This window comes from Camelus ferus, chromosome 19 (assembly GCF_009834535.1).
Source record: "Camelus ferus isolate YT-003-E chromosome 19, BCGSAC_Cfer_1.0, whole genome shotgun sequence".
NCBI classification, from domain to species: Eukaryota; Metazoa; Chordata; class Mammalia; order Artiodactyla; family Camelidae; genus Camelus; species Camelus ferus.
The window spans coordinates 11,294,403-11,309,544 of NC_045714.1; the positions used below are offsets into that span (position 1 = coordinate 11,294,403).

The 15,142-nt window shown below is 46.6% G+C and overlaps 1 protein-coding gene across 2 annotated transcripts in view; it reads left to right on the forward strand.

Moving 5' to 3' along the window:
* The window catches only part of RAB22A (RAB22A, member RAS oncogene family), a 49,994-nt gene that overhangs the window by 23,494 nt on the left and 11,358 nt on the right, over positions 1-15,142 (forward strand). The window contains exons 3-6 of one of the 2 annotated variants that reach the window (XM_032461433.1): positions 5,896-5,977; positions 14,141-14,212; positions 14,304-14,410; positions 15,030-15,139. In XM_032461433.1, the coding sequence (XP_032317324.1) occupies positions 5,896-5,977; positions 14,141-14,212; positions 14,304-14,410; positions 15,030-15,139 (371 nt within the window). The remainder of the gene's footprint in view (positions 1-5,895; positions 5,978-14,140; positions 14,213-14,303; positions 14,411-15,029; positions 15,140-15,142) is intronic. The other variant, XM_032461434.1, reaches the window with a different exon arrangement.

The following is a 15,142-nucleotide window of genomic DNA, read 5'->3' on the forward strand; positions in this document are numbered from 1 at the left end:
CATGTGACGGCCCTGAAACTAAGCCAGTAGAGTGGGAGCACTTGTCCTTGGCCACTTTGGGCCCAGCACCCTCTGGAGAACAAGCTCCCCAGCAGGAGGGCTCCTCACAACACAGAGGAAGGAAGGGAGCAGCACCCTGGAAGATGCCTTTCTTTCATCTTCAGGACATGTCATTCTGGTCTCCACTTCTATCTTATACCACCTTCTTATCTGGCTCTGACTTCCCTTGGTCTTCTTATAGGACCCTTGTGATTACATTGGGCCCACCTGGATAGTTCAGAAGCCTTACCCCGTCACAGGAGTCCTAACCTGATTGCATCCGTGAGGTCCCATCTGCTGTGGAAGGTGACATATTCACAGGTTCTTGGCTTGGGGTGTGGACATCCTGCTGGGAGGGAGGGCCAGGCATCACCCAGCCCCCCCCCCCGCACCTGGCGCCGCCACCCTCATGGGCGCTTTGATTTGGCTTTACCTCTGCTCCTGCAGCTCTCTGCTCCTCCTCGTATCTCATTGAGTGTCTGCCCTGAAATCATCTGTTCACCTGACCCGTCCTCCCACTGTGAGCCTCCCTGGGGGCAGGGGTGGGGTTGCACTCGTCTTGTCTCTACAGCAGGAGGCGTTTGTGGGAGTATGCCGCCCAGGACCAGATGGCCTGGGGTGCTGCATTTCAGGGACAGGCTCTGGGGCCCGGCCGCTGGTGTGGATCCTAGCTGTGCCACCCACTCCTCTGTTCCCTCCATGTCTTGTGGTCCAAGTGGTGATGAAGAATCGAACCCAACCTGGAGGCCCACAGTAAGGGCTGTGGGGCACAGGGGTAAAGCGGGAGAGCACCTGCTGATAAGGAGCGCGGTCGGGCGGCCAGCCCCGTCGTGTGAAGGTTGCTTTTACTGTGAATGATGGGAAAGGCTTTTCCATTACATAAGTTATTCTTGACAAACTTAGGAAAGGCTAAACTCTTATTAAATTTAATTATCTTTAAGTTTAAAGTAATGTTCTCCTCAACTTTAAATATTTTTGGAGAAGTTTTTAGAATGACAAAGATGTAGAAAGCACTAAAGGATTTGCTTAGAGGGACCATGAACCTGTGGAGCAAACCATCTAGTGTGCACCCTTCTCCGCGAAGCGGGCAGGAGCTGTGCAGAGTGGCCCATTCATGGCACCTTAACCCTTACATCTTGTTAGTCTGAGAAAGTTTAAAGATATGCGTGACTGTGGAAGCCACATGAGTAACTGGATTTGTGGACCCTCAGAGACTTCCTCAAAAGGAACCACATACTATGATGGGGATGACTGTCCCACGTGTCACTCCGGGAAAAGGGCTTGGAGGTTGTGGAGTGTGATGGCCGGGCACACCGATGCTCTGGGAGCACTAAACAAGTCTATTGCAGTTGAAGGAACGAGAATTTTAAAACCCCTTGTAGCCATGACTCTCATTGGGAACCCATACTCTGACCAAGGATCATGACTACTTGGTGTGCAGGAAAGTCGTATTTTTAGAGTGTCATGAAAAATGGAGAAGTATATGAAAGGCATTCTAGCTTTAGGAAGTAATGCTAGTAGGGATTTCAGATTAAAGAGGCAATAGGAGCTGCCTAGGCAGTGAAGAGAGATGGTTTAGGGGTGAAAAATAAGGTTATCAGACAAGTGAATGGCAGGCTGGGAAATAAAAATGTATCATTTGGATGGCAGGAAGCCGTCGCCTGTTTTTCAAAAAGCAAGATGTTGAAGTTATCATACCCTCCGCATCATTTAACGTGAACTTTAAAGGAGTGATCCTGGAGTTGGAGTGACAGCAGGATGGAAAATTGTAGTCTTCCTGCCCAAAGAATAGGGTCTAATTTATGAGTTTATTTCAGAGGTTGTGGTTCAAGTGTAGATTAAATACAAAATGAAGAATCAGACAGTTCTGTCAAGTCAGATGGAAGTAACAAAGGACGAAGAGTGGTCGCAGGCCAGTTTCCGTTCTGTGGAAGGCAGGCACAGCGCTCTGACGGAGAACTGTTGTGGGGATGGAGTGGAAGTAAGCCCTGTCTTTACCATGTTCCGAGTGAGATGGTGATGAAGTGTCGAGATTATACACTCGTGCTGAGGTCGGTCCAGTTTAGGAGAGAGCTGTCCTCCTCAGATCGAAACCTGAAACTATGGGACGGGATTCATCCCGGTGAGTGATGGAGGAGGCCTCTGCCCAGGGCTGGCCAGGGCCAGGGCGCCGTAGGAGCTGCCTGGGAGAGACGAGGGCAACACCCCCTCCCGTGTTATCCCTGAGTCCAGGTATCACCGCTGTGTACACTGGCCGAATCCAGCAGCTGAAGAGGGCTGAGGGAGGATGGTTCTCGCAGATGTGATGGCCCAAGGCCTCAGGTTCTCAGTGCTGGGGGGTGAGGGTGGCAGTTACAGCTCAGGGGTAGCACACATGCTTAGCACGCATGATGTCTTGGATTCTATCCCCAGTACTACTTCCATTAAAAAAAAATCAGCAGGGATGCTTGTCGCAGTAAGGAGGCATCACAGGGCTCAGAGAGGAGAGGTGAGGGAGGCGTGTGCACGTCTCGCTGTGGCCGCCTGAGCTGGGGCCCGGAGGTCGGGAAGCCAGTGGCAGAGAGCCCTGCCCCGGCAGGGGCGCAGAGGTCTGGGCGATGGAGGGACCCGGGAGCTCTTCACTGCCGCTCCAGACTTTGCCTGTTATGTTGGCTCGCGTTGGGTTAGAGCTGGTGGCTGTGCAGGAGCTGGGAGCAGGGACTCCCGGGACGTCGGACATCGTCGGCCCTACAGGCTGAACCGCACCCCTCACACCCTGGCTGCCGATAAAGAGCTGGAGCCCCGGGAACCTCAGCTCTGCGCTTCAGAGCACTTCTCACCTTGCCCTGCAGGAGCGCTCAGCCGGGGCACCCTGGGACCAGGGAAAGGACACAGAGTAGCTCATGGCGGCGTGGGAACGTCTTGTCAGAACTGCAGGGTAGCAGGCAGGGAGATGAGGAGCGGGGCAGCGAGGCCTCTGCTTTCAGGGAGCGTGCGTTCCTCATGGGTGAGTCAGGCATAGAACAGGTGAATATTAAAATAAATAAGCCATTCAGACATGGTACAGACCTCGCAGCGGGGGCCCTAAAGTCAAAATGTGTGTGTGTGTGTGTGTGTGTGTTGCAGAGTGAAGTTGGGGTGCAGGGCTGCCCAGCTTGGGTTTCCGTGATGGTTGGCGGTTGAGCTAAGACCTAAAGAATGAGAAGCATTTAGCCAAGGGAAGAGTATTCAAGGAGATGGGACAGTCGGCATGGAGGTAGAAACAGGAACAGTTGGAAGGATTTGAGTCTGGGAGGCAGAGACCAATTTGATGACTGCAGTGGCCCAGGGAGGTTGTGCTGGGATCATGAGCAGGGCAGTGGCAATGGGTGAATCAGAGAAAAGACATCTCTGACTCAGCAGAGTCAAGAAAGTGGAAATCACAGTTGGTATGAGTAGAAATTGGTTTATTCTCAAGTTGGGAGGGGTGACTGGGGGATATTTTGGGGGACTTAGGGCTTATAACCTCTGTTTTCTCTGAGAAGGCTGAAAAGAGCTGTTGCCCGGAAAAGAGGGGTAGCAGGAGGCAGCAGGGAGCTGGAAAAAAGTCGTAAGAATGTGGACTAATTGCTGTGTGGAATACGAGGTCTGAGGCAGGTCCAGCTGAAGCAGTCTTCACACTGGTCCACGTAGCTTTGTGACGTTCCTCCAGCAAAGTAGCCACCCCACCTGTGTGCAGAAGAAGGCGGTAGAGTTTTTTCTGGGTGGTTGAGACAGGACAGACGAGATTCCTACGGAACTGGTAGCGTGGGCAAGTGGTGTTGGGGATAAAAGGACAAGCGGCCAACAGACGCTGGTGCCAGGAGACCCACGTGGAGAGCTTTGGACACAACAGGACCTCAGCGTTGACAGCAAGGAGTTGTGTTGAGAGTGACCATGGAGGGGAGGTGGAAGGATGCTCTAGGGTCAGAGATAAGAAGTTGGGTTTAATCCTTTAAGATACTTTCATTACTTTACAGCTGCCATTTTGTCTTTTCTCTTGAGTAATGAATTTGTGCTTGCATTAAAGGGGAAACGGTTAGCAGGTAGACTGAACTTCAGTGAATTCTGATCCAGTAATGAAGCGTTCCCTTTTCATTGTTGCCTATAGGTTTGTCAGCTTTTTGTCTACTTGAAGCATATTTCTTCTCTTGTTCTTTGAGCAGCCAAAACAGACGTGTTGGATGCGTTGGCTCAGTTAATAGGTCTCTGTCAGATGCCCGTTGTCACTCTTAAATCTAACACCACAGCCGTACTTGACGGAGGTTTGAGTTGCAAGCTTTTAGGACTAATTGCAAAGTCTAAATTAAAACATTTCCTGAAGCTGCTTTAAAAAAATAATCATAATACCTTGCATAGAGTTAGTGCTTTACAGTTTGCAGAGCACTTTCACGTACATCATATCATTTAATCTCCAAAATAAACAAGACTTTTTGAAATGCTTCAGTCTTTCCTAAGTGAGAAATTATATTGCTCATCCTGATTTAATCATAATGAGTCGCCAAAAGTTCTTGATGCGGTAACCATTTATTGAGCACCTTCTGTGCATAAAGCACTTTGCTAAGGATACCAAGGGGTAAGTTCCCAGTAAATAAATATCCAATAAGTAGTTGCTATCTGATAACTGTGATCTTGCTTCCTACTTCACTTCCTCTTCTTTATCACAGTCACCCACAAATTTATATAAGTATTAATAGGAATTTATTGTATCAGAGTTTGCTTTTTAAACTGAGGATTCTGATACTTTTCTAAGCTCAGTAGTACTTCAGAAAGTCATTTTCTACTTGCACTTTCTTGAAAATTATGTATCTGTCACTTGACTCTCGAAAATATTTCATATCCAGCATATTTGAAAATGTCTATCCTTTGAGTTCATTGTCATGATTAGGATGATTAGGGTCTGATTCCAAGAGTACAATTTAACCCTTGGCCCCAGGACACTTATTCAGTGGAAAAGAAGACATAATCATCTCCGGGTTCTTGAGCCAGACTGGAATGCGTTGAGGAGACTGAGAGACAAAGGACTTCCGGGAGAGCACTTTGTGGGTAGGATGAGAAATAGAAGATAGTGTTGGAGCCGGGCGCAGGAGCCCCTAGAATGTCCAGGCACGTATTCCGGGTCAACTTGGCTCCTCAGAGAGTCTCCAGACCCCCACCCCCCAAAAAATAATAGGAACCCCTGCCTTCAAAGGCCCCCGAGTAGAGTGGTCCCTCAGAGTGAGCAGTAAGCCCTGCGTGTCATTGTTCCTGCCCCCGTTGAGGGCGGGACAGGCCCTGAGGACTGATGGGGACAGCTCAGCTGAGGGGCTGCTCTGTTCCTGGAATACAGAGGTGGTGAGTGGGGGTGGGGGGGGGTCGCTTCTCCAGCTGTCTCCTGCTTCTTGTTTGGCAGAAGTCTGGTATTACACTAGCTCTTTTTGTGGTCATGTGGCTTGGGAATGGGGTGAGGACAAACCCAGATGGCCTAATACTTGTTACTAGTGCACTCATTTCCTGAACACACAGTTTTTTTTAGAAAGTTTTCCCGTGGTGCCATCTTTTTAAATAACGGCTTCTGTATATTACAAAGGAGGCTGATGTCTGGGTCAGATCATCTCTTGGTCCCTTGCTATGGCACATAGGCAATCACAAGCCAAAGAACCCTTCCTTCTTGGTGCTGGACAGATGTGCCCAATGCTGAATTTTGACACAGAACATGCAGCCAGCATCTGAGCATCTCCTAAATACTCCAGGGAGGACCACAAGTAGGATAGAGTGTGGAGTCGGGGTTGGAGCATAAAGTCTAACTGGTGTTTCCGATGGGGGCTGGTGACGTGCTTTAAATAACTGTATTCTGATCATTTAGGTCTCTCTTTATAGGGCATCTTTTATGACCAAGACTGTCCAGTACCAAAATGAGCTACATAAATTCCTAATCTGGGATACAGCTGGACAAGAACGAGTAAGTCACTCTTTCATTTGCTGTGTGTTTTTCTGAGGCCCAAATTGCAGCTCCAGTGAAACTGCCGACACTCCTGTCACTCTACATCGCTCGCGGCTCTTCTCTGCGCCAGAGGCACGTTGATTCCCATTTGCGTCGGCCAGCCCTTATCTTTTCCGTCAGAGCCACAAAATCCACTGATGAGGAAAGTGAAAATGGGCGCTGAGGGCATCTTTATACTTTCCAGTGTCTTCAAGTAAATGCTGACCAATAGGCCTGATAAAACCCTGCTCAGAGCATTGTGTTTGTACTTCAGGGCTCCACCCTCGAGCAAAGATAGAAAAGAATTAGTGGTAAAAAGGAAGAGTTAAGCACATCTCATTTATAGCTGCCGTTTAAAAGCTAAAGAGGGAACTTTACAGCATATAAAGTTTGAGATTTAAGTAAAACGAATGAGCGAACACAGTGCCGTGCAATGGATACCTAATAATTGCCTGATGATAAAGTTGTCCGTGACAGCTATCTGCCTGAGGAAGGGCCTGGACCAGAAGTGGGACCCAGGCCACTGCAGCACCACGCAGATTGGGGTTTGGGGACGCCCACCCAAGTCAGACGGGCTGGGAAGGCGGGAAAGGAACCAGACACTTGCCTGCTACCTCATTATCCCTCTGGGTCCTCAGTCTGACTTCCCTGTCGAGGTGTGTCTGGCAGCTACCCCATTACTCAGCTGCTGTTTAATTTCGTTTTCAAGCAGTGCTATCAGAACAGAACATCTGATGGATGCATGGCACTATCTTAAGCTCTTAGAAGTATAGCAGGAGTGATCAGGAGAGACCGTCTGTCATCACGGTCTTATCTAAGACAGCGTAGCTGCTGTGTACGGTGTAAAGTTTGACAAGAATCATCGACAAAGGGAGGAAAACAGAACAAGCCATTACTGCTGTCCTAGACGGACAGCGTGTATCTGTACAGACTTAATCTCTTACGTTTGCTCTGTTTAGTTTCTTCTGTTTTTTTTAAAATGCCTGAGGTCATGCCCTGCATCCAGTTCCTCACCTGCCGTGCGTCCGCTTAGCTCCCCACTGCCCCTGCGTCGTTGGACGTGCTTCTCCAGTGGGGCTGGGCCTTTGCTGCCCATCACTCCTCCATCCCTCAGGAGGGCTGCTTCCCAGAGTCTTCCTGAATTTATCTGCAGACCCAGCCCTGGCGTCTGTCCTGTTAGCCACGAACTCGTGGCGCTTCACACTGGTAATATCTGTGCCCTTTCACTGAATCCCTCCCATATATTTGATGATGCAGTAAAACCCTCATCATAAAGAGTCATGCTCTGATATAGATTCCATTATGCTTGAATGAGAGTCTGTCCCTCCTGGTAGACACGTGAGGTGTAACATCTCTTTTTTCTGGAACATAAAAAAAGAATAACAGAGGCTTATGCCTCTCCCTTACCTGCTACCATAATAGCAGGATTCTGTGAAGGTTTGTAATTAGCTGGTTTGCCTGCCTGTTGTTTCTTTCCCCGCTCCTAATTGGTTCTGTACCAGGAACAGTTGCTCGGAGACGCAGATCTGCCTCACCCCAACTTGAAGCTCATCCCTTAACCCCCCAGGGGCTCGCCCGGGGAATGCACACGAGGCTGGCCAGGTTCCCGAGAACTGCCCGGCAGGACCCCGCATCGTGGACAGTCAGGAGAGGGCGCCAGCGGCGAGCCCTCGCTCCAGCTGGTCGGTGCCAGACAAAAGTTCACGTCCAAGATTGCCAGATCAGTGTTTAAGGAGAGCTAAACATCTGACAGCTACTCACAAACTGTTTGAAACACTGTGAGGGTCATGGCAGGCGCATCTGTGAGCTCGTCCTGCCGGTTTGTCCTGGGTAAGGCCTTTAAAATGGGCCCTGGCTGTGCCAACCTCGGCCAGGCCCTCCATCCCTCCTTCTCCCACCAGTTTATCCTCTAGGACCAAACTGCTTAGAGTTCTCCAATGCGCCGTGCAAGCCCCACCCTCACACCACGTCCTGTTGTCCCCTTTGCTTGGAGTGCCCTCCCTCCCACCGTCAGCCTAGAAAACACATGGGCAGATGTCTCCTCGGGGGCTTTCCTCACCAGCCCTGCTTTTCTCAGACAAGTCACCATGGGCCATACGCCTACCTTGCTCAGACCAGAGCCTGGACTCCTCTTTGATTCCACTGCCCCTTATTCAGTCTCCTCGGGACCCTCCTTCCAAGTCGTAGTTGGGAATACCCCTTCTGACGCTCTCCCCAGGGACAGTCCACTGTAGGAGCCAGGACCAGCACAGGGCCTGGCCCAGAGCTGCTGCTCAGATACTGGTTGGACCAATTAGCATATTTTTTGTATCCTGAACAGCCTTGTGGTTGCCTCACCCACGGGCTTGTCATCTGTCCCCTTCTTTGTTTATCTTGTTAGACTGTGAGCTCCTTGGGGGCAGGGACTGTCTTCATGTCTGTGCTCCTAGCCCCTGGCGCACAATATTATTGCCAGCGGATATATGTCAGTTGACGGCCAGCCCTACTTTGGCACAGGTAAGGAGGGCCAGATCCTCCGCCTGCTTTTACCATGTGAGTATTGCATGCCTCAAGTTAAACATTTCTGGTATTTGCATATTCATTATTCAGTTCTCTATAGTAATAAGGTTTATTACGACACCAAAAGTCATCACAAAATGACAACCCTTATGATGAACTGGCTGTTCAGACCTTATCCCCATTTGACCCTGGCATTTGTTGCTGTGTGTAGTTTTCACATGTGGGTTGTCTTTCCTATGGTCCAGTCACATTGATTGTAAAGCGATTTCGTTAAGCCCATGAAAATAACTTAGGAGAGCTTCACAGATGTCACACAAGGCCACTGATGGTAGGGATCCTGTTAAATTAAACGAAGGGAAAGCTACTGATCAGGATGATGATACACGTGCTTCAGAAGATAATGATTTGTGTATCAAAAGATTGTGAGGCCTAGGGAAAACCGATGGAGTCCTCAAATATTTTGTAAAAGTTCCCTTTTTGTGATAGGACTAGGAGAGGCAAACGTGAAATGAAAGATAGATATCACATTGTGCTGGCATATGGTTTTATCAGAAGAATCACAGTCAAGTGATCAATCACCTTTGATTCCATGTTCACTCAGGAAGCTAGCTCCTGGTTGCAATATTAAACCTAAATTTTTTTCTAACATCAGATAAAATGAAACTGTTTTCATAGTTTTTTTGTTTAGATAGAGCCTTTGTCAGACCTCTTCATCCCTGTTGGCTATCCTAAATGAATTCATTTTAAGTGACCTTTGCCCACCAGTCATCCTTCACTAACAGGGACCCCTGTGGTAGTATGGAGACAGACCCAGCCTCGTGCACAAACAAGCACCTCGGGTCCGTGTCATTAATACACAAGGAGTGTAGCAGCAGCATCTCAGATACGTGCCAGCTGTCTGTGATCGTGTAAGAGAAAGCTTCTTAACCAAAGTCTATTAGACACTGCATCCAGTCCTTGAAGATTTATGTCCCTGAATCTTAATGTGGTTTTTCCTGATGGCTGTTTCTAGAGGTCAGAGCACCAGGAAGACATGGACTTGTTCATTGTCATAGTGGCCATGTAAGGAGTGGTTCTCACGTTTGAAATCAGGAAGAAGTAGCTTAATGTCTAGAGCCTGAGTCAACACTGTGGCCTGCAGGGCAAACCCAGCTTGCTGCCTGTTTTCATAAATAAAGTTTTATTGGAACACAGCCATGCTTATTTGTTTACATATTGTCTATGGCTACGTTTACTCCTTCATGGTAGAGCTGAGTAGTTGCGACAGAGATACATAATCCACAAAGCGTAAAATATTTACTGTCTGGTCCCTTCCAGAAAAAGTTTGCCAACCCCTGATCTAGAGCCAGAGTGGGAACAGAAATGTGCTGACACCCTTTGAGTGTCTTTTTAAGCTGCCACCTTCTTTCTTTACACCAAAAGGACATGGAAAGAGATTCGTAATGGTGGAATGGCTTGTAACAGGCTAACAGTTATATATAAACTCTGGGTAAAACATTAAAAGATAACTGTCTGAAGGCACTGCCAAGAAACCAGATGCAGTCAGAGATGGAAAAGACAAGAGCACTGGGTGAGGCTCGCATTTTGTGGCTTTTCCCCGGAGGCCTCTCCCTCGTCCTCGCAGTGCAGGGTAGCTGGGACTTCACAGCTTGCGGAACCTGAGGACAGAGTTTAAGGTTGCGAGAGCAGCCGGAAAAAGAGGAGGCAAATCCCAGAGAAGATGGATCCAACAAGGAAGGAAGCCCCCAAAATCTGCCTATAAATTCTCTTCAAGGCTTTGCTCAACACCCCAAATTATGGCTGCACAGGAGAGGTGCTGAGCCCAGCAGAAGGCACAGCTGGAGGCGGTACAAGGCCGAGCGGAGACCCTCACCGGCTGGGGAGGCTGTGGAGTTCAGTCCCGACGTGGGGAGGGGTTGACACTCACCTTGGGCTTCCCTTGAAACTTCAGAAGGGCTGTGTCTTAGGAGGAGAGACCACGTCCTAGGACTACAGGCAGACCTGAGTCCGCCCACCCTAACCACAAGTAAAACCAGCCTCAGGGTGATTAGCCAGGATTTTAACACTGAATTCAGCGAAGATGACCGAAACTAGACAGTTTAAATATGTTCAGAGATTTAAAGGAAAAGTAGTCTCCTCTACTTAAGTACAGATGGGGAATCTCGCACAGGATGGCAACTAATAATCAGATGGAAATGCTGAAACTCAAAACTGTAATACTTAAAGAGAAAAATCCACTGGATAGGTGACAAAACAACTTAACCAATCAGAAGGACAGAGGAAGCGTGGAAAACTACGAACATAGTCTTAGTAGCATAGGGACGAAGTCAAGCAGTCTAACGTGTAGCTGGAGACCCAGCAGCTATGAAGGGGGATGGGGGACAGGAAAAAAGATGCTTCTAGAAATATGGCTGAAAATTTCCCAAATTTGAAGGAATGTATCAACTCAAATCTAAGAGTTTAGCAAACCCATAAGTACGGAGAAAACCTTATCTGGGTCCATCATAGTCAAACTGCTGAAAGCCAAAGTTAGGGAGAAGAGTTTTGAAATCAGAGCTGAGCGCATAGACACATCGCACACAGGGACCACCAGCGAGCGCAGCTGCGGCCTCCAGGCCCTCCAGGCCGCCAGGATGGGGGGGGGGGGGGCGGGGGGGGTGTCTTTAAAGTGCCGAAAGCAAAAAAAAAGAAAAAAAGTCTGCCAAAATTCTTTCAAATACAAAGTCAAAGAAATGACACTTTTAGAAGAACAAAAATTGAGAGGATTTAGCAGCCACAATCCCAGAAAGTTGTCCAGGCTGAAGGGAAATGACACCAGATGGTCAGTCAGATCCAGAGCGAGGAATAACCACTAGAAATGGTAAATACAAATAGCCGTCTTTTTTCTTCTTAATTCAACGGCTACAGGCTATTTAATGCGAAAATTGTGATACTGGATTGTATGGCTTGTAGTATAGATATATAGGTGTAATATGTAGACATAAAATATCTGACAGCAGCACAGTGGAATAAAGAGAGCTAGCCCCTCGCAAGGTTCTGGGTCTTTTACGTGAGGTGGTGCATTTTAAATTCTGAGTCAACTGTGAGAAAAGTATATTATATGTACAGGAGCAGACACTTAAAAAGTAATAAAAGAAAGTATAGCTAAAAAGCCAGTGGACAAATTAATACATTAGAGTCAAGTACTAAAATGTATTCAGTTAATGCAAAAAGAAAGGAAGAACAAAGGTTTGTTTTTGTTTTTGCTTTTGCTTTTGCTTTTTTAATGGAACAAATAGCAAAATGGTATGCCTAATATCAGTAAAAACCAAATATATTAGAGAGTCCATTTAATGTGAAGGGACTGAACATTCCACTTAAAGAGCGGAGGTTGTCAGGTTGCATCAAACACCAGGATCCAGCAACGTGCTGGTTATGAAGATTACCTTACATATAAAGCCAGAGGTGGCTTGAGAATAAGAGAGAGGAAGAGGATATTGAATGCAGACTGTAAGCAAAAGAAAACCATTGTGGTTATATCAATATCAATAAATACCAATAAAATAGACTTGAAGACAAGAGTTATTATCAAGGATAAACAAGGGGCATGAAAAGAGAGGCATTAGGGAACTTCCCCCTTTTTTACTTTTTTTAAATAATTTTTTCATCTTTATTTTATTTATTTTTTTTAATTATTTTAATGGTGACACTGGGGTTGAACCTAAGACCTTGCACATGCTAAGCATGCCCTGTACCACGGAGCTTTTCCCCATCCCCAGGAACTTTCTGTGTTGACAGAAATGTTTTAGGTCGCAATGGGGTGGTGCTTACATGGATGTATACATACACATTTGTCATTTTACCAAAATGTAAGGCCTTTTATCAAACTTAAGATCTTTGCACTTTTTTGCTTGAATTTTAACTTACAAATTTGAATACCAAACAGACAGACCAACCAACCAGTCACCCTGTAAACAGTGTTGCCAGCATAATGCATCGGAAGTGAAGGCTGACATCACTTCCTTTGCTCCATCCGTGGGCTCCTGGTGCTCTTACCCCGTGGAAGGCAATCCAAAGTCTTTTCCACCTAATAATCTAGGTTTTTTTTGAATTTTTATTTATTTATTATTGTATTTTTTTTTTTGGCAGGGGGAAAGTAATTAGGTTTTATTACTTATTTTAGAGGAGGTACTGGGGATTGAACCCAGGACCTTGTGCATACTAAGCATGCACTCCACCACTTGAGCTGTACCCTCTCCCCCAATAATCTAGTTTTTTTTTTAAAGTTGCTCACAACCTTTATTATTATTTTTTCCTCTCTGAAATGTAACATTTTGTTGAAAGTCACCAGGCTTTCATGCCAGAGGCAGGGATCTTCCTCACTGAGACGAGTAAAACTCCCTATGTGTGGATGTCTGGGTCTCGCATTTAGATTGACGTCACCCTGTCCCTAAACAGTTCTTACTCACTTCCTCACCACTTCTTGCTTATCTACACTGTGCCAGGCCCTTGGCCTAGAGATAAAACAGTGTACTGAATAGACATGCGCTTTTCCCTCCTGGAGTTCACAGTCATAATTTCACTTTCATTCATAAAATTCAGATTAATAGGAAAGTTTAAAAGCCAGAAGTTAAGCTTATTGGATAAGAAGTTGCAGAATCTGTAATTCTGTATGTGGATTGTCCTGAGCTCACTTCTGATGGCAGCTCCTCCCTGTGTTTTGGTGGGGAAGACACAGAACAGAGAGCAGGAGGGGAGTCCAGTGGTATCTGTCACATCGTACGTAGGGTTGAAGTGTCAAGGTCGAGTGTAAGACAGCGATCAGGCGGAGGTGAAACTCCTGTCTGTAAACACGGGCGTCGCATTCACTGAGCAGGATGCTCCCTCCCCACGTGCACGTGCCCGGGAGCCGAGCTTGGCTGGGAAGAGCCTCCCACTTTCCACCCCGCACTCATCGAGGGAAACGGCCTGCTAAGTCAGCCTCGCTGTTCAAATGGTGCCTCCTCTCACGTTCCTTCGCCTCCCTCCCTATTGTACGTGGACGTGGATGGGGTGGGGGGCAATTGGTGGGAAGGCGCCCGGCGTACGAAGTTAGATTCATGTAAATGAGATGAGATATGGGCCTGCACTTGGGAATTGCCACATGCGTAGAGATATCAAAAAAGCGAATTACAAGCTCATCCGAGTCGTGCATGTAAATGTGTCCTCAATTCTGTAGCACAATCAGCATTTAGATTGCAGGGCTGTCTTTATGACACCCAAATGCAGCCACTTCTCTGGAGAACTATTTACCACATCATTTTTATCTCCTTGATAGTTTGGGAAGACAAAGTTTAAAGGACTATTGAACAAATGAATTTGGGAATTATAACATTGAGTTCAATTAAAAAGCCTTTTTAGCTGAAACAATTGTTTGTAGCACCATATTTAATTCCTATAAAACTGTATTCTAAACTACCTTCTGAGAGGCATTTCAGTGTTACATTGAAAGTTTTTGCCTTTTGGTAATTACTGGTTCATTTGCTTTAAAGCATCATGTCATCTTCTTTGGCTTAAGAGAAAGATTACCTTTTGCGTAGGGATAATGGGCTTAAAAGTCTAGTAAGAAAACATATTTAACCAGTTTTCCCAATTTTGTTGTCTGTTTTTCCCTCTCCCCTGCAGTTTCGTGCCTTAGCACCCATGTACTATCGAGGGTCGGCCGCGGCTATAATTGTTTATGATATCACAAAAGAAGTAAGACCTGCATGCCGTTTTCTTTAGATTATTTTGAAAGCTCTGTTCTGGTGGCGTCGGTCTCCAGTTGCTGTCCTCCTTTGTGTTGCAGGAGACGTTTTCAACACTAAAGAACTGGGTAAAAGAGCTTCGACAGCACGGCCCGCCTAATATTGTAGTTGCCATTGCAGGAAATAAGTGCGATCTTATCGATGTAAGGTAAGTCCCCAGGACGGGAGATTACAGCGCTGATTATGTGTTCCTTTTCTGGCAGAGCAGTATCCAATATAAGAATCTTGCTTTTATTTTATCTCTGACATTGAAAAATTCCTTTTTGTTGTTTGGTTGGAGTCCTGAAGTTTCAAACTCAAATTAAGAGTTTAGACATTTGGAGCTAATTAGGTTATATTATATATCAAGACAGGTGTGTAATTTATTTCAATGTCGGTTGCATCATACTTGACATTATCTGAGATCAGTGTACCCCTCAGCTCCCGTGACATAGGATACTTGAATGGGGAAAGCATGTTTTCAGAAAAGCACATTTATTGGCAATTTCTCTGGACCACTTCCATGATTTCCAGAGCAAGGGCTTTACTTTTGAGGGGAGGAACACCTCGGTCATTCTCTGATCATTTCATTAGATGCCTTGCTTACAGTCCCGAGTTCTGTTCTGTTTAACAGAAACGGTACATTTGGGAGAACCACGTGTCAAGACGCATTCGCCAGCCATTCATGACTGCCTTTGTCATCATAATCTGGTTCCTTACTGGGTCGATGGGATAACAGTAAGCTCTTGATGGGTAGGATTTCTGATTTGCAATTTGTTGCCTTGCAGAGAAGTCATGGAGAGAGACGCTAAGGACTACGCCGACTCCATCCATGCAATTTTTGTAGAGACCAGCGCGAAAAATGCGATAAACATAAATGAACTCTTTATAGAAATTAGTG